At 46.7% G+C, this 19,617-nt stretch overlaps 1 protein-coding gene across 1 annotated transcript; it reads right to left on the bottom strand.

Annotated features, from left to right (window-relative positions):
• Positions 1-525: 525 nt before the first annotated feature.
• Positions 526-19,511, bottom strand: ANHX (anomalous homeobox). The gene is made up of 10 exons (XM_006019921.2): positions 19,499-19,511; positions 15,854-16,127; positions 15,051-15,175; positions 14,696-14,819; positions 12,756-12,942; positions 11,782-11,914; positions 11,112-11,428; positions 10,151-10,298; positions 6,440-6,527; positions 526-2,131 (listed from the first exon to the last, which is right to left on the bottom strand). Exons 2-10 carry the CDS (start codon positions 16,100-16,102, stop codon positions 2,039-2,041), a joined length of 1,464 nt encoding a protein of 487 aa, XP_006019983.2. The 5' UTR covers positions 16,103-16,127; positions 19,499-19,511; the 3' UTR covers positions 526-2,038.
• Between the last annotated feature and the right edge of the window lie 106 nt (positions 19,512-19,617).

Here is a 19,617-nt window from a genome sequence, read left to right as displayed (position 1 = left end):
TGCTCTGCATTTTATTATATATATATATATATATATATATCTATATAAGAATGGCAAGTGACCTGTGTGGGGGGAGGCTAATTAGATGGCTGCTGCTAAATGTGACAGCACAAAGGCAGCCTGTTAGGACAGGGACAACACATCCAAAATGATTTGGAAGAGGCCCTCTCCCTGCATCCACCAAGTGAGAGCGCCCCTTCCACTTTCACGTATGCTCAGACGCATCCAAATCTCAGTCATTTACCAAATAGCATATGCATATAGCCCCCTTCAAACACAAATGCACTGAACACAAAAGAGCTGGCAGCTGAAGGAAAATAATGAGCAAATACCGGTACAGATATTAATACTCCAGGAAGGTCTGGAGAGATGAATTCCTGAGAGAGATCCCCACATTGTCCAGATGGATCCCCACATTGTCCAGACACAAATGTGGAGTTAAGCATATCTAATATCTTCTCATTTTATATTCTAGCCTGTTGAAAATGAAGTGTTCAGACAGAGATGTTTATTAATAACCTTTATTTTAAAACATACTTAATTACCAATATGAACAAGAGTGCCTGCCTCCTCCCCAGTCCTGCCATCCAAAGCTAGCCTTGGGGAAAGTAGCACCCTTTTTTTTATTCAAAATTTCTCAAAAATTAAATAATTATGCAAAATTCTCAAAAAACTGTGCAATGATTCCCCCCTCACTGCGATATTAAACCGAGGGCAAGGATCCTCCCTTTTCTCTCAATGTTCACGTTCTAGCCCTGAGCTCCCAATCTTATGTACAGGAAAAAATACAAGAGAGGGACTGCAGGCAGCGGCTGTAAGGCTGGTCTGGGGAAAGGTTTCTGGGCCAAAGGAACTGTCAGCAATGAACTTCTCCCAGGAGAGCTGCTACATCGAAACTGGGTCTCAGATATGCATTTGCCTAAAATTAATGTGCTAGGCCTCAGCAGCATATGATTACTGATTCCTGTTAGAGGCTGTATACTTCTGCAGAAGTATACAGGCCAAAAGCTGCTTTGCAAGGCATTTGGGAATGTATAGGGCCTGTTTCTCCATTGCCCCACACCTTGTGCTGTCATCCTCATCTGTATGAAATAAAAGCAAAGTTGATGTGAAATGACACCAAACCAATACCACAGGGTGTTACTTTCCCAGAGTGGTGGGTTGTAACACTTTTGTACAGAGGTAGATCCAGTGATCAACTACAAGGCAGCAGAGAATTAGGCCCATAATTTCAGACTTCTGCAAACTGGAGGAAGGGTGACCATTAGGACTGCAACACCCTTCCCTCCCAATAAGCTCCTTATCCATTTGGAGCTGTGGATTCTCAATCTGGGCTACAAGGCTACCCAGCTACCCAGACCCACCTCCTTTCTTCTTACTTTTGTGGGAAATTTAAGATCCACCTTCTGCTAGGCACTGACCCATTGGCCAGTCCCATCTCTCCCTATATGACAGTTTTGTTAGGTACTGTAAATTCTGGCATACTCCAAAGTATGTGGCCGTGTCACAATAGGATGTGTAATGCTCCAGAATTTACAGCAAGCAGTACCACAGATTTGCCAAACTAGTATGCAGCTACCTCCTATCAAAGCTGATTTCATTCCTGGTTCTCCAACCCTGACAAACCCACACAAACCTGCTCTCCTGGCAGATTTCTGATGTTTTACTCCCAGTAAGCTGAGGGGCTTTAATTATTTCCATTATTAACAAAAACAGGTAGGGCCAGAACCATCTTGACCAGTTATAAAAATGGAGAAACCTGAACAAAGTAACTTCCATAGAACCAGTGATCAAACACTTGCAATGGACTATGCATCTTCAAATTGTTCTAGTAAAAATCTGTGATCTTCACGGACCTCAGGTGGCTTGTCTTTGTTATTTATAAAACTTTTGATAAAACCATAGCTAAAACAAACTTTGCAACTACTAGAAAAGACCTCTCTCCCTGACTAATTTTGCCATTATCTCAGCCTGTTGATGACAAAGGGGGGCAACCACTAAAGAACAGAAGGCCAAACGTAGGATGTCTGCATGCAAGTTACATTCGACTGCCAACTGAAAATTCAAACAGCAGGCATGCTGCCCAGAAAGTGTCACTGGCCACCGGGTTGCTTAGGGGATCCTCCTGCACCTGAAAGATATAATAAAAAACAAGTTTCATCATGCACTGCCTGTCAGGATGCTCTGACTCATTGAGAATGATCTCCTGGTTTCCTTCCTGACCAAGGCTAGGTGAGAATAGGGAGGTATGTATGCAGCCAAGGGTGACAACGGGTTAGGTACAATGGGGACAAAAGGAGGAAGGTTCTGCTCCAGGTACAGAGAGGGCAAGTCATCTATAGAAAGCAAGAACATAAAAATGGAAAGCAGCATTTGTGCAGTGTTGCTATCTCTCATGGCTGAGAGAAATATGCTTAGCTTTATCTTTCCCTCTGCTCATGACACTTATCCCCAAGAAAGCAGAAAAATAATAAAAGAGACTCTGCTGAAATTATTTCCCTAGCTCAAAACAGAAATGGTTACCTAGATGAAAAAAGCAAGCTCAGGAAGGGAAATAAACATTTTCAAAGTGAATTAACCCTGTTTCCCATTTCACTTCACTTATTCCCTTCACTTACAGTGCGATGCACCCATCAAATTTGGAGATGTCCCCTTCTGACAAATGCAAAACAGTGTAAGGCTTTTCATGCCCTGTCCACACTACTGGGAACATCATGTTTCTAATCCCATCTCAAAATCAGAGTGCAAATCCAACAAGGCAAAAGAAAAGATCTGGCTGCAGAGCAATGGCATGCTCTGGAAATCTTAGAAGAGGCTCATTCATTATTAATACCGAAAGGCTTCCTACTTATCTGGCTCATGTTGTGGCTGGTAAAAAGGCCACTTTCCAAGACAGAGACCTATAAAGTACTGCTCTCAGAGGCTCACAAGGGGTTCTGTTACTGTCAGAGCTGCAGCTACTTCCTTTAATGGAACTAGCAGATGTGGCCTTCCTCTTTTTAAAAAAAAAGTTTATTCCAGCAGATTATGCTGATACAATGAAGATAGAAACTGCTGCTAAGTGCTCTCTGAGCCAAGAAATCTGAGGCCAAGAAATAAATACATCAATAGTCCAAGGAGAGTCCTGGGTGTGGCAGGGGTGGCTGTGAAGCTCCCAGAGTCCCTGCAGCCCTCACTTTCTAAGCAAATCCCCTTCTAGTTGCCCACCATACTTTGATGTATGTTTTTGTGTTGTTGTTTGTTTGTTTGTTGGGGGGGGGCTGTTGTTAATGAGGGAGGCTGCTGCAGGGCTTCCTAAATTGTTCTTTCAAACGACCACCAGATGCATGTAGCCTGTGCTTTATGGGCTAATTATCTGGTTCCAATCCTCCCCCACACCATGCCCCATGCACACACATGGCATCTTCATTGATGTTTTCTTTCACTTTAGCCCCCTTCTGAGGTTCCTGGACCCTTGCTGGTCCCACTTTTGCAGCCTCTCCCTAGGCTCTGGACCCCTTCCTGGTACCTGGGAACCTCCTGCAGCCCCTTAGTTCCTACCCACACCTCCAGACTGCTTTAGGTGTTATCTCCAAGCTGGCCTTCTGGAGCTGCAGCCATCCTGCTGATGTGGTGTTCTCTCAGCAGGCTCCCAGATGTTACTCCCAGCTTCAATCAGGGCCTGGATTTATACCTGCTCACTCCCTGGATCAGATGACCCCCCAATTAGCCTTGGCCTGCACCTGCCAACAGCTTCACAAGCTACCTGACCTCTTAGTGACAGGCACCCCCAAGTGCCCTGCCACACTGGGATCCTGGTGTTTAAGTATCATTCAATTCAGAATTGTGTCTCCACCACTACTCCCCATGCAATGGATTTCTAGCTGTCATCTTTGGGATGCTGTTGCTTTAAATCAGTATAGGAAAGCATAGGTTGCCATGGTAAAGATATTAGTCTAATTTGGGTGTTGTTGTTTTTTTTAAGATTTACTGTAAGTGCTTCATTTGGCTTCTTGCTCTGAGCCTTGTAGTCAGGGGGGAAAATCCCATTTTAGGAACAACAAGAAAGAGTTTGGGAATAGGTGTCACATCCAAATCTAATGGCTCAGAAAAACAGAATCAAATTGTATATGCACACTTAGAAGGTATGAGCCCATAAAGCAGTCTCAGGTGGGATGTGCTGTGCACTGCCTGCGTAAACCTCTGGCCGTGCACAAAATTTCTGAGTTAAATAGCACATGATAAAAATACAGGCTACAGAGGCAACAGTGGCAACAGCTTCAGGGATGCATGCTTTGTTTCATACGGCTTTGATAAATAGGTTAAGTAAAAGAAGACCTCTCTCCCCTGTATTTGCTGGGCACTATTAATTGTCCTCTAACAACATGCCTAGACTGGGACTGGAGAAGGTGTGGAGAAAGAAGGGGTCACTGGGCATTAAAAAGGAGAATTGCTAGGATTTTAATCTGCCACAAGAAGTTCACTCCTCCTAAATTCCCATTTGAATTTGACTGAGAGCATGGGACTGCTCTCCTAAACAAAGACAAGTGCAAAGTCATGCACTTAGGACAGAAAAATCCCATGCATCTGTACAGGCTGGGGGCTGACTGGCTGGGCAGCTGTTCTGCAGAAAAGGACCTGCAGGTTACAGTGGACAATAAACTAATAACAAGACAACAGCATGCCCCTTGTGTGAAGAAGGCTAATGGCATACTGGGCTGCATTAGTAGGAGCATTGCCAGCAGACTGAGGAAAGTGATTCTTCCCCTCTATTCAGCTCTGATAAGGCCACATCTGGAGTACTGTGTCCAGTTTTGGACCCTCCACTACAGAAAGGATGTGGACAAATTAGAAAGAGTCCAGCAGAGGGCAATGAAAATGGTGAGGGAACTGGAGGACATGACTGAGGCTGAGGGAACTGGGTGTATTTAGCCTGGAGAAGAGAAAACTATGGAGGGATTTAACAGCAGCCTTCAGCTACCAAAAGGGTGGTTAAACAAAGTGGATGGAGCTAGATTGTTCTCAGTGGTGGCACATGACAGAACAAGGAGCAACAGTCTCAAGTTTAAGAGAAGTTTAAGTTAGATATTAGGATGAACTTTCTCACTAGGAGGGTGGTGAAGCACTGGAACAAGTTACCCAGAGAGGTGGTGGACTCTCCATCCTTGGGAGGGTTTTAAGACCTGGGTAGACAAAGCCTTGGCTGGGATGCTTTAGTCGGGGATGGTTCTGCTTTGAGCAGGGGGTTGGACTAGATGACCTCCTGAGGTCCCTCCCAGCCCTAGTTTTCTATGATTCTATGACTTTCCCAACACTTGCACTTCCTTTCATAGGACCAAATATGAAGTCATGATTCAGGGTCTACTGAATAGGGAGTAGGGAGAGACTGCTTACAGTTGTCTCCCTAGACATTACTCCCAGCTATGCTAATGGAGAAAGGCATTATAAATTAAGCTTTAGACATTCAGTGGCAGTCTCCCTAAGAGAATACCACACTTGTGAACAGCTGAGACTGGAAGAGATGCAAGTTCCCCTATGGACATAACATACATTTGCAGTCATTTCAAAAGTGGACTATTTCAGAAGATCAGCAGCTGTTGTGTTCCAGTTGTTACATGTGGATAAACAGGGAACAAAATGAATACAGCAAAATCACTCCAATTATAAGACAGCTTCATCCAGCCTTAAAGTTAGGATGGTTTTGCTACATTTGTATCATTCCTGGCTCCTCCATGGGTAAGCAAGTAACAGTGGCAGCCCATCTGAAAAGCAGTCCCTTTGAAAATGTTTCAAATGTACCTGTGTCAGTATCCAAAGGAGGTTGATTTGCTAATAAGCTCAACAGCTAGTGGGCATCTGAAAAAGAGCCAACCATTTGAAAGAATTTGGCACACAGAAGCTTCCATTGGGACAATCCAGCACCGAACATGCCGAGTTTTTTTTTTTTTAAATGAATGTGGATTGGGACTGCACAGCACCTAAGAAGATCAGGCTACTAAATTAGGTGTCACTATTGATTTAGGTGACTAACCTTAGACTGCCATATTTGAAAGCACCAGCCAGGGCACCAAAACCATGATTCGGGTTGGAAATCTTGGAAATAGCATAGCTGTGTGCTTCTTCATATTAAGCAATTCAGGACTACCTGTAATGGCCATTTGCAGTGGCTGTAGCTGGCACCAAAAGAGAAATCATCCTAGAATATCCCCCATCTCTGAGGTTGTGCATCAAAATCAGATTTTCAAGATGAACAAGACAAATGACTCCTTGGAGATCTGTTCTTGTGAGGACAGCTCCCTGTAGGGGGAGCTCAGAAAGGGGGATGAGGGTATCCCACCATGATGGTTTTCTTAAAGGAAGTCCAAACTTCCACATCTCCCATTTCCACCTGAAGGGGGATCGTACTCCAAAATGAATGTACTGTGGTCTTTTCTTCTGTAGGTTGGGTGCATTCTCTTACCTGGCTATGTTCCGAAGCCTGGCTTTCCTCCAAACAGGGCATGGACACAGGGAGACACTGAGGTTTGCCAAGCTCAGTTTGTGGAGAACTGGAAAAGAAAAGCATTAGCACACATCAGAATCTAGGTACCCTTTGGGTGTTCCTCTGCAATCATGCCCCTCTCTGTTTACAAAAGACTCCCAGCAGCTGGAATGGAGGGGACCCTGCAGGACAAAGCATTTGCAGAGGGAGAAGATTTTATGCATATGTTGGGAAGGACTATATAAAACCCAGGCCACATCCCCAACCCTACCATCACGGTTTGTAAGAAGAGAAGAGATCCTGAAGTGGGAGCATTGTCACTGCCAGGACTGGTGATGAGGAATGGCACCTAGATATTCAATTTTGTTTCTGTACCTAAAGCCCCCTCTGCACATTACAAGTATTGTGCAGTTAACTGGTTAATTATGTCATTACCTTGAAACCAGCTGTGTGCGCAAAGTAGCTATCATGCAATAGAAAGTTCCAACCAGCTATAAAGTTAGACCTCTAAAATGTGTTGCTACTGAGCTTTAATTTGCATGTGTAGCAGTGTCCCCTGTAGCTGGGAGCTACAGGTGTGGAACCACTGGGCTTACACAGGGCTCTGTGTCTGAGGTGTGCCTCATGCACAGCTGAGACCCAGGGTTCCCGCAGCCGATGGGACTCTGGGTCTCAGCTGTGCATGAGGGTCAATCTGGACCTAGGGCCCTGTCACCCTGCAGGGGCTCTGGGTACCAGCCATGTGTAGCACCCACAACCAGAAGCCCCCTCAGCAAAGCAGGCTCACAGCCGTGGGTGCCTGCTCCTTGCGGATGCAGGGGCAGCCTAGGACTGGGCTCCCCCTGCACTGGCAATAAGGCACAATTGGATCTAATGCATGATCCCATAATCTTGTCTCCTTCCATGCACATGTATCATGGCAGGAGGTGCAACCGTGTGCATCACACATTCAAGCCAGTTGTGCCTTTACCTACACATATAAAGGGAGCCTAATAGACTTTCTTCAGCAAGCAGACATTGACCAAAGATTGTGTCTATCCTGGAGCATATCACAGAAACAATGATCTTCGAGTCAAAACACAAAGCTTCTGGAACTAGCCATAACATCCTCAGCAACTCCTCTAGTCTCTCAAGGCCTTTAGCTGGGAGTCCCAAGTCTCAGCCTGTCCTTCATCCACACCTATTGCCTGGCTCCCTCAACAGTCCTCTCCAGGGACAACAGAAGTGGCCGGGTCTTAGTTGTAGCACTAAGCTAAGGATATTTATTAGATTTCTATGTCCCTCTCTCCCAAAGAGATTGAGGGAGACTTGCAGTAAAAAACAAAACAAAAAACCCCAAAAAACATACATTATGAAGACAGATAAAAATATTAAAATAAAATATTATGTAACAGACCAAACAGAATTAGAGGGATAGGACAGAGGAGATGGACAGAGAAGGAGTCTCACTCCTCTCCCACAGTGACTTTTTCAGAGATGCTGCCTGCTGCATTAACAGCACAGTTGGTGCTGCTCCCTGCAATACTCCCCCTCACAGATGTTTGGTTTCAACAACCGCAACGCAGAGGACCCATTGGAAGGAGACTTGCTAGCAGCTTGAGCTGGGCTCCCAGCAATCCATGAAGCATCCACAAGTTGCAATGGGCATATTAACTTTTGTAGTTCCCTGCACCAACAGGCTGGCTGGAAAATCCTGGTTCTCTTGATGCCTGTGGTGCAGTGGGCTTTTCTGTATGAAATGCAGATCACTAGGGAGTGTTGCTCTGTCTGGCTCATAAGCTGTGCCAAATTCCATCTGCTCCAATCAAAGGAGTGAAAAAGTCACTGCAAGGCTGGCCTTAACAACAAGCAGCTGCTTGGGGCACACAGCCTGCCAGTTCACTACCTGGACCAAGCTCCTCTGTCTGGCAGCAGGACCAGATGGAGAAGCAGGAAACTCGCAGCCTGTTTCCTCCTCACACCCCCACATCACAGCTCCAAGCCCAGATCACAAAGCTGGATTTAGTCCTAAGCCTCTGGATTCTCTCCAACTGTAAAAAGCCCCTTCAGGAAATCAATTGGAGTTGTTCTAATCAGCTTTCAGCCCGAGTCCTGTCAGGGCAAGCACCTTTAAAATGAGACAGAAGCCGATTAAGGCTCCTTTGATTAGCCTGCAGCTCTGCCCCTGCAATTATCAGCAACCAGTTGAGGGGCAGAGGGTGGTCAGAGAGAGCGAGCAAATGACTGGACCTCTCTTCCAGGCTCTGACAGTGACTTGTTGCATGTGCATGTGTGTGTGACAGTGACTTGTTGCACGCATGCGTGTGTGTGAGAAGGGCTTGAGCTTTTCCTCTGATGCCATGTTTAGCTCCAGTTACAGTGGCCTCCTCACCCTCTTGCTGTACACTGATTACTAGTCTTGCCCATGCCATTTTAAGGACAACCATTGGTGGTGTCAAGACTCCATGGATAAAATTTTCAAGAGTGCTCTAGTGACTTAGGAGCCCCCCAACCACCAGGGAAACTTCTGTGCCTCAGCATCCACACCACTTCAAAATCTCCCCTATATGCCAATTCAAGACTATCCCCACCCCCGCAAGGGAACTGGGTAGGACAGTAAATGAATGCATAGCAGCAGAGACGGGGAGAATAAATTCACTGCTTTCAGGAAATCTGTGTCATTGCAGTCAGCAGGGCTCCCGTTGCCAGAAGCCTGATCCAGGGGAGTGGTGGGTGGATTCCTGACAAAGCGTATGCACCCAAGACACATACTACAGCAAGGTGACATTTACCAAGGATTTCCCCATATGTTGGCATAGTTTAAAAAGAAGCACATGTTCATTCTGGGACCAGAACATGCAGTTTTAGATCCAGCCAAAACATGGGATATGCTAGGCACAGCAATAGCTGTAGGCGTCAGGCCGACAGGGGAGGGAAGAGAGGCTTTTAAGCAGAGTTGGGAATTAGGAAACACGGGGTTCTAATTCCAGTCCCTCACCCTGATCTCCCTCATCTGTAAAATGGGAATAACAAAACTTCCCCCACTTACTTATCTGATATGACAGGTCCTGCAGCTAAGTAAAGGAAAACTTCTTCATGATGCTTGTTCTGCAGCATTTGCTGCTGGAGCACATCATGAAAATAACAGGGAAAGGTTGTGCAAACCATGAACTGAACTTGCAAGAACGAGAAAAAACTCTGCAACCATGAAGTATTTTGTGTGGGCAGAAACCCAAGAGCAGAACCAGAAAGCTGTGGCCTGTGACAGTCTGCCCTGTAGAAAAAGCTTGTCACAAGGCTACACGTCTCCAAAAGCTATTTTTGGACAGTTCACACAGGCCTTATTACCCCAACTGTCAATATACAAGGCAGGATCACCAGAATTGATGCTATGCCACAGATGAGCTGAGCAAGTGGCTCAGAAGCTAAGCCTGTTCAGATACAGGTGTCTGTGCCTTCTCTTACTGGACCTGGATCCACTTTGCCCTGCACCATGCAGAACCACTTTCACCTGGGAAATGACTGCATTTCACATCCACTGTGCACCAGTGTAAATGCTTACAAAGGGGAAGCACAATGAGTGACCCAGGCTCTTGGTGAGAGATGCAGACTCAGAGGCAGGGACTGCTTGGAGACCAGAGATGCACTTGGCACAGCAACCTATCTACACTGCTGCCCCTCAGCAGGCCTTGTGCCCTCTGCTCCTGTTACCTGCAAGGAAGACTTGCTTCCAGAGACCCTAGCTGTCCTTCTCTAAGCATGAAGCTTCCAACCTCTAACTCTGCCTGCTGACTGATGCTTCCTGAACTGGCCTCGATGCAGCCACCTGGAGGGACCCAGCTCAAGGGAGCTCTGACACCTGTTGAAGTAAATGTTCATGTTAGGAGAGCTGCAGACAATGAGACTCAAGTGGCAAACCCAGCCTCCTCCTGCCCCTTCTTCTCAGGAGATGCGTAAGCCATGGTCAAAGGCCCTTTCTCAGTTCAGCCCTACAGTCAGACACCCAGGACCAGACATGGTAATTAGCTAGCACCTGGCTGCAGTTCTTCCTGCCCCTTTATCCACCCTCTGATCTCAGCTCGAGAGGAACTAAATGATGTGTCAAACTGAGACTGCTTTTCAGAAGGGGAGAACTGCAGGAAGGGTAGGAGACAAGGCAGGAAGAAAAGACAGAGGAACAGAGAAGGAAGGGAGAGAAGGGAGAGCAAGGGAGGAGAAAGGGAAGTGGTAAGGGGAAGTGCGGTGTGTGGCGGAAGGACTGATGCAGCCAGGAGGTGAGTGCATGGACAGGCAGCACTAAGCTGTTGAGAACTGGGAAGGGGGGGAGGGTTAAAGACTCAGACATCAGGGCCAGTGCAAACAGTTGAAGAGAGTTTGCCAGAGCAAGCAGGACCCAGCTGCCTGGGGAAGCGCTCTCTCACAGAAGGGGTTGCATCCCAGGTAAAGAGATAGTTGGGGAGGAAAAATAAACCTTAGTCCAGGTCTGGTGGCCTACATTTCTCAGACTTGATCCCAAGCTGTCAGTCCCAGGACTCCAGAGCTTAGGATAAACCCAGCTGCCCTCCTTCCTTGCTACCATGCTACAGAGGCTGTCTGGGGGAGCAGGAGGGTTGGAGACAAAGGCAGAAGTCTGCAAAACCCCAGGGGCTCTGAACCAGGCAGTTCCACTAACCTGCTGTGCCAGGGCTCCAGGGGGGGGCCCAGCTGCTTTCGCCAGAGACTCCTCCTGCGCTGGGCATCAGCTGCCTCCCATCCAACTGCTCTGCTTGGAAGGGGAGTGGCCCATAGCAGCATGGGACAAGGTTTTCCAGCCAGGGGCTGGGGGCATTGTAACTGGATGCCTCTCTGGTCTCCAGGATGATGGAGCTAAGGCTGGTTCCAGGTTCCAGGTCAGCTTCAGTACAGAAAGCTGCAGGCTCCTCAGCACTGAGAGCAGTCACAGAAGTTCTGCTTGACCTGGTTTTCTGTAATGGGCTGCCCTGCAGAAAGCTGTAGTGATGCAGCAAATGAGAGACTGGATTATGCTGCTCTACAAAGAGCAGCAGCAGCATCTCTTAAGGGGAGAAACAGCTGTTCAGTACCTACAGCAACCCAACCTATGCTGCTGCTCTTGTGGAGTGGGACACATGGCTGAACACTGGAGGCCCACTCCTGGCAGGCAGGGGAACTTATGCCGGCTGCTCAGGTTGTCTGAGGCTGATCTTGGGGCATGTCCATTGATGAAAGGAGTCAAGACTCTCCACACAGCCCTCCCTGGGAACTGCCAACTTGGGGGAAGGGTCAGTCCCATGACAGAAGTTAAAGAACATTTTGCTCAGGGATGAGACACTCTCATGCATCACCTGGAATTCAGCAACGTTGAATATGTCCTAACAGCAGAACAGTCCACATCTGCAGCTGACTGCTCCCAGCCTGGGTCACAAGGCACAAAGGACAGCTCTACATGCCCTGAGCCAATGTCTGAATGGAATTCATCTGGAAGGCATTAGACAGGGCAAGTGAAGGGACACCCCTGGGAGCCCTAAATGCAGTACAACTGAGAAGCCAAAAACAGTTTTGTTTTCACTCTGAGAGGGTGCAATGAAAATACTCAGTTGTGGGTTTTACTGCAATGACCTGCAGGCTTAGGGTTGAAGGTTGCATGGGGACAGCCACCTACTAACCAGGGGAGGGAGATTCCCTTGGGCTGCTGAAAGTCTTTAGTCTTCTTTGGCTAGGTGTCACTCACTACCAATCCAACGTTATAATAGCAGGAGAGACAGACACCTGACTGGAATGGTTTAAAGAAGCATAATCTGCCCTTGAGCAGGGGTTGGAGTAGATGATCTCCTGAGGGCCCTTCCAGCCCTGCTCTTCTATGATTCTTTAACAGAACAGCAGATGCAGTTTTGGGATTTTCACAGGCCAGGCAGGAAAAGGGCAGGACAGTAGGGAAGCTATATGCCAGGCCCCTGGGAATGTTGCAAATGTCACCAGTGTCTGAGCACTGGCAACTGTTGTGACTTCTGCTGTTCCCCCACCCAACAGTGTCTACTCTAACAACCAGTTGCAATAGCAGGGCCACATCTCCAATAGCCAGTCACTGATCCCTGCTCCATGGAGAGAGGGGGTGACTGATACTGGGGACCTATTTCCACACGGTGATGGCTACCAGTAGAAAGAGACAGCTTGACCAGAGCAGTCCTCCACTGATTACTTGACTGAGCAGTGCAGAATTGCTGGTCCTAAGGAAACAGTAGTAGTAAAAAGTGCCTTTCTGCTTATTGCTGGGCTCTCAGCTGCCTCTACCACCTCCCAGGTCTACTAGGAGACTAACCTGCAGCCTGTGGCATGGAAGATCCACTCTCTGGCTGGTGCTTTGCTTGGTGGGCAGAAACCTTCTCGTGAGTGGAGCTGACAAGCCTCTCTACCTGACTGAACCGGGACTTTTGACGGCGACGATAATTGGCAAACCAGTTATAGACCTGATTTGGTTGCAGGTTTGTGTCCTGAGCCAAACCCTCCTGCAAACCCAGGAGGAGCAAGGGAAAAAGAATAAACCATATCCAAACAACCAGGCTTGTCCCTCCCACTTCCAAAAGCAACCAGACAGTGTGGGCTTCAAAACCACCAAGGACCCTCATAAACTGGATAGACCACACAGCCACCCCTGATAAATTAGCCCATGAAAAGGAAGAAGGTAGAAACAATACATTCTCCTTAAGCATCCCATTTGGAGAAGGGAGTCCCAGGTATTCCAGTGAGTCTTTGCCTTCCATACAATTAACAGATGTACACTTAACTGACAAAACTCAGTAAATGGTTAATTGCCTTCATGATTTTAATGGAGCAGGCAAACTAACCACTAGAATGAAGGTTACTGGGCTTGATGCAGGAAATGCTGCCTGCAAGATGTCAGACTGAACAATTATAACAGGCTGTTCTGCCCCTAAGAAATCTGAGACTCTAGAATGGACCTTTGAAATTCTTGCCCATTGCACAAAAAACTACAAAGAACTTTTCTACTAAATGATCAGAAGCCAGAAATAACACAGTTCAATTGCATTTGTAACTGTTAACTTTTCTCCCTTGCATGTAGTGATTATTACAGTCGCACATTAAACAACCAGATTTTCTAAATAATATAATTTGTCCTATGTTAGATATGTGCATATCAATTTGCAATGTTTCTTTAATTTTTTTGTATTTATTTTTATTCTGACAATAAGCCTGTATGGGCTTATTCATTTTGGCTCTTTATATAACAGGTTTGTCTCTCTCACAAGTACCTTGATAATTTATTCAGCCACCATATATTACATATTTTTTCCAGAAGTACAACTCCAAGTGCAGTTCAGGGCATAAGGGACATAGCTATGAAACAACTGTGTAACTGATGCATCCTATTGATCTATGGTGGACTTACGTGCATAAGAATGGTTCACTACATATTTAAACAAATACCTTTCAGGACTCTGACTAATACACTGGTGCATATCTAAGGTTGTAGAAAAAACTGGCTCTTATATTAAACAATTTGATAAATAATCTGATTGTATAATTAAAGGCTGTATATTATAATGTCCAGGCATAAGAGGACAGAGTTTTAGCTTAGCATACAACCTTACACTGTCACTTCCTGACTTCTGAGCATTCACCTAGATAACCTTAATGTCCTCCTAATATACATTTGTGCTGGAATTTTGTAGGGCCTGTAACAGTTCTGAAGAAAGAGACAAAAAGAAACTTCAGAATACAGAACTATCCAGGTAGGCCCTGCCCAGCCAAATTAAGCCCGCGCACTCCACAGCACTGTATATTCTGGCTGAAACCTTAAAAAGAGTTTAGTGAGGAGACTCTGTGTCCAACACACATGTGAGCAAAATGCAAGTTTAACAGATGATAACTCAGTGAACTCAAAACCAATAATCAAAATAATTCTCTCCAGCACTTCTCAGTGAGGGCTGCTTCCCTAGACTTCATCTAGCCATTTCACAGTGTCATCAGTATAAAGTAGTGTTTTTAACAATTGAGAAGGTATTTTTCCAATCTCTCTGTTCTTCAGAGCATCAGTAGCTATTTTGCTTGAATTTTAAAAGAAGTATATAGAAGGGACATTTGGGGTCTTAGATCAAGACTGCAAAACTTCAGCCCCAAAGGTGAAAGTTGCAAGTGACTGAGAAGAATGGCTTAGAATAGAAACATTTCTGGAGCCCTGACCACAAAAGAAACCTTCAGTAACAGCCCTGGTGCCAATGCAGCACACAGCATCCATACCCGCTGCTTCTTGTCTGGATTTGTTGTCACCTCTGCAGCAAACCTCTGCAGCTTTCTGCGCACCTTTTCTGGATAGTTTCGATTCTTCAAACCTTCAGGACAAAGGGAAACTGGTGGAGGATTCCTGCATGCAATAAAATTCATGATCACTGGGATGCCAGGACTACAGCAATAAAAATCAATGGGAGTTTGGATACTGATCATACTGGAAGCAGGCTGAAGCTTCAAGTTCAAAGACAAACTTATTCCCCCAAGAAGGGAGCATCTTAAGGTGTAAGCAAGCCCCTTAACCTCCACCCACCATGACCTCCTATCACAGTGAAGGAAGCACCAAATATCCCCCTGCCAGAGGTACCTCTTCCTGCAGCGGAATTTCTGCACTGGTGTCAGGGAATCAGTGCGGTGTTTCTCCATAGCCCTGTGGTAGTGGATCTCATGCCAAAGTGCCACCAGCTCTTTCTTTTCTTCTACCCTGCAATGCTATGATGACAGCAAGGCTAAGCACACCCTCTCCACACAGTTAACCAGAGCCCCTTATAGAAAAGAGAGTCCTCAGCACCCTGACGCGAAGAGACAGGGATTCAAACTGGTTCAATTGAATTTGTAATCTTCCCCAAGCTTGGAGCTCTTTTGTAGCCTACTACTCCTTTTCTAACCCACATAGAGTGACACATTGAAGGAAAAAAGCTTACTGCACATCTGTCAGCCTTTTATTTTTAAGGCTGATAAAAGGAGCTCAGACAACAGTTCTGTTCCCTGCATGGCTGATACTGAGAGAACAGAGATAGTCCAGGCGTCCTTGCACCATTTCACCTCTGGCTCAGTGATGCAAACAGCTGACTACTCAGGCACTGGCACACCAGTGCACGTATGTGTGCCAAGCTTCAGCACCTGAGTAGCCCTAATTCCAGTAAGAATTGCCCCAGTGCAGCTGGGAATGGACATGGGCCCTCAGTGCTTTTACAGAGAAATAATTCTCTCTCTCAACAAATGTTTCTCCCCATGGTTTCTCCATGGATGTCAGGACTGTGCAACCCTCCTCCAAACTCCTTGAGGATCCCAAATCGTCTAATCCTCTTCTTGGAGTTGTGTTTTAAGTATGAGGTCTAATCTCACTTCCTCTCACCAGGTTCATTGAGACCAAAAGTATGTTCCTACCTCCAGGAGCCTACAGGCTGTTTCATGCTCACCCCAGTGGATATGGACAAACACACAGGCTCGGACTACGTGGATGCTGGTGAGGAAATGCATCCGGTGTTTGCACTCCATCACAGCCTGCACTAGCTTCTGCAAGCTGGGAGAAACACTTTGGAGATCTTGGCAGAGCTGTCCCGCTAACTTCAGCAGCTGGGCCTCTGGTGGGTTCTTGTTTTTATTCTTATTTAGCAGCCTCATGAACCGCTTCATCCTTACGTTCCACTGGACCCCTTTTCTGTGCAACACAGAAACAACAACTGATGTTTGAGCTGCTAAATGAACCTCCCTGCCTCTATCAAGGCACAAGACTGCCTTCCAGTTTAGTTCCTGCCCAACAATACAAACTCCACAGCACTTCTATTGCATTTCTCATCTTAAAAGTACTCGGTTGAGTAGGAAATTCCTCAACACTCTTGTAAGGCAAGTATTATTCCAGGTTCACAAAGATAAAAAAACTAAGGCCCAGAAAGGTGCAGTGGTTTGAAATGGCAGAATTTGCAACAGAAGCCAGGAGACTGACTTGCAGCAGCCTTAGACATACTCCCTCCCTCTGAAACCAATAAGCAGCCAGGGAGTGTTAAGAAACCACATCAGAAATATGAGATACTTAAAAAAATAAACTAAAAAAAAAAAAGGAACAGAGGGAACTAGACTTGACACCCTAACATTATATAGACATGGCAGGAATGGAGACTTTAATTTCTGAGACTTATGTTTTTATTAGTTACAAGGAGAATTTTAGTACCCATGCAAAATAAAACTAAACTGACCACTGGCTGGAGAAATCCTTTGAACACTTGCCTCTGCACTCTATTCATTCCCTTCTAGCCCCAGGCTACCCTTCGCTGTGCTTTTCTTTCCTATTTTCTGTCCTTGTGATAAGGTATTTAGCAGAATTCACAGATTCACTGGAATCTGACATGGCCATGCCACGAGCACAGAGACTGGGGATACTTTCTTGTGGCGACATGCTGCAATGAATGGATTATACCTTTCTGGGTGCAAAGATATGAGTCTTCAGTACAAAACTCTGTATCACACTGTGAAAGGAAACATTTTGTAAAAATGTCCCTTCCTCAAAAGCACTCAGACTACCACATAATTAAAATATCCATCGCTGGACTAACCAAAATCAAATTACATTGTGGCAAGTGACAACCAAACCTTTATTCTAGGTAAGCAAGATCAAGTTATTGCCCATCTGTTGGAAAATATACCGGCTTACACGTTGCAGGGCTGTTGGTTATAGCCATGTTGGGTCTTAGGACATACGTAGGCAAGGTTCTTTGGGTAGCTGTGATATCTTTTATTAGACCAACTCAATAGTTGGAAAAAAGTTCTTTGCAAGCTTTCAGGCACAAACACCCTGCTTCAAGGCATAGGGAGACTGCTGCTGTTCGAGTTCTCCAAGGTGGAAAACAAGCTCAAGTAAACAAGAAGTCTGTGAAAATGCAAATGAGTGGAAGTTGAAAGAGTCGCCCAGATACCACTCAAAGACTGGCTGCAGCACAAAAAGAAAATCCCTACAAATCGCACGCCATTAGTTATAATATCCTTCCCTGGAACCTATATGGAAAATCCTCAAACAATTGCAACACATACTAGAAAAAGACCCAGTTCAAAGAGATCTTTCCAGAACCACCCACCCTAGCCTTTAAGCAAGCACTGAACCTCACTAACCTCATCACCAAAAGCAAACTTCCTATGACCCAAATCACATCAAAGTGGATCCAGACCATGCCGGGACAAGAAATGTAAGACCTGCTAACTCATCTCCACCACTCCCACAGTTACTGCTTTCCACAACAGAATCAGCACCATTGCTGGATCTTACACCCATGGGCGACTACTGCCGCCTTAGTCAGGGGGGGCATATGCCCCCCTGCGACCAGTCCCAGAGCGGGGCGTTCCCCTGTGGGCATTGGGGGGGGGGGGTCCCCCGGGTGATCCCATGATGGCCGATTGTTGCGGCCGATCGCTGCACTCGCTGCAGCTGCTTCCAGGAGTGGCTGTAGCCGCTTCTGAGAGCAAGCGCCAGCCGATCGCTGCAGCCACTCCCAAAAGTGGCTGTAGCAAGCGCAGCGATCAGCCACCACTTGCAGGGGGGCCACCGGTGTTCATGCCTGCCCCCCTGCCCGTTGCCTCAGCGGTGAGCGCTGTCTTCAGGGGGTGCACAAGCACCCCGTGCACCCCTACGCATTGCCACTGCTTACACCTGCACCTTCAGAAATGTAATCTCCCTCATCCAGTGCACTAAATGCCCTGATGGAAAATATGTAGGAGAAACCAACCAATTGCACACCAGAATGCATGTACACCAAAAGTCCGTCAAAGACAAAAATATCCAATTACCTGTGGACGCACACTTCTCACGACAGTCCCTCTCTCCGAACTCTCAGTTCTAATTCTCAAAAGGGAACTTACAAAACACCTTTCCTAGGCGAGCCTATGACCTTCACTTCATAAATCGACTGGATACAAAAAATCATGGATTTAATACAGACTTTGGATATATGGCACATTACAACTTGCCTGACATCTGACACACCAGGTAACCTCCAGCTGACCACTTGCATTCCTTCACACATTTCCCTCCCTTCCCCGCATCCATCTCTACCCATTATTTTCCCCACTTCCACTCATTTGCATTTTCACAGACTTCTTGTTTACTTTAACTTCTTTTCCACCTTGGAGAACTCGAACAGCAGCAGAGTCTCCCTATGCCTGAAGAAGCTGTTTGTGCCCAAAAGCTTGCAAAAACCTTTTTTCCAACTGTTTAGTTGGTCTATTAAAAGATATCACATTTACCCAAAAGAACCTTGCCTGGCTTAGGTGTGAAATTCCATAGTCTAATAAATGGTTGGGACAAGAGACCTGTAGCTATTATTTCATCTCTACTACCTTGGTAAAAGCTAAATGGGAACACTGCACACGGGGCTTTGGAAGAAATGCCTATAAAGTGAAATGTATACACTCCAATGGAGGGGCAGGAGAGCACGCTGGGGGCCAAGAGCCACAGAGTGCAAATAGGTAGCAGGAGCAGACCATCCACTGCTATTACATTAGCTTTGTCTTCACTGCAAAGCAGGTGCATAACAAAGTGAGTGGTGGAGACAAGCCACCTCCCTGTAGCTACTGAAGGTCAGTTCTGCCCTCCTTCCTGCAACCCCAGCGGATGGTGACTTACACCGAGGCAAAACTGAAAGCGTGCCTTGTAGGCTGGGAAATCCTACCCCAGCGTTTACCGTGACCAGCTACTGTGGGTAAAGGTACATCCGGACCGCCTCTCAGTACGAGCTAAACCCAAGTTACCTGAACACGGGGTGAAGATGCAGCTCTCTCCCTACTGGAGGTACAATGGCACGGAGGCCAGAGACCCTTCAGCCCAGAAGAGCAGACAGGCTGCTTGTCCTGGGGGCAGGGACACAAACATCCTCCCCAGAGCTCCATTTTAACTACTCGTTTTGGCTACAAAACCCGTCCCGAGAAGCGCTTCACCCGCAGCCACGCTGCAGATCCCGATGCTCCTCGGCGAGCCGCCCTGCAAAGGCCTCTCCTTCCCTGCGAGCAGCAGGGGAAAACGGTAACACGGCCAAGCAAAGGTACCGTTTTCTAGGGCGGAGTCAAGCCGGGAGCCGGGCCCGACCTGGGCCGTCTGAAGACGAAGGCGACAGAGGCAGCGGAAGCAGGCGGACGGGGCGCCCGTGGGAGCCGCGGGGTGCGGC

Source organism: Alligator sinensis, unplaced genomic scaffold, assembly GCF_000455745.1.
Source record: "Alligator sinensis unplaced genomic scaffold, ASM45574v1 scaffold505_1, whole genome shotgun sequence".
Classification (NCBI taxonomy): Eukaryota; Metazoa; Chordata; order Crocodylia; family Alligatoridae; genus Alligator; species Alligator sinensis.
Note: the sequence above shows the minus strand (reverse complement) of the source record. Positions and strands in the feature narration are given on the sequence as shown.

Excerpts from the sequence above, each read along its gene's own strand:
- ANHX (XM_006019921.2), bottom strand. The coding sequence starts at position 16,102 with ATGAAGCGGTTCATGAGGCTGCTAAATAAGAATAAAAACAAGAACCCA. Across the intron at positions 14,820-15,050 it reads AAATTCCGCTGCAGGAAGAG|GAATCCTCCACCAGTTTCCC; the intron begins GTACCTCTGGCA and ends TATTGCATGCAG. Across the intron at positions 6,528-10,150 it reads GAAGCAAGTCTTCCTTGCAG|TTCTCCACAAACTGAGCTTG; the intron begins GTAACAGGAGCA and ends TTTCTTTTCCAG.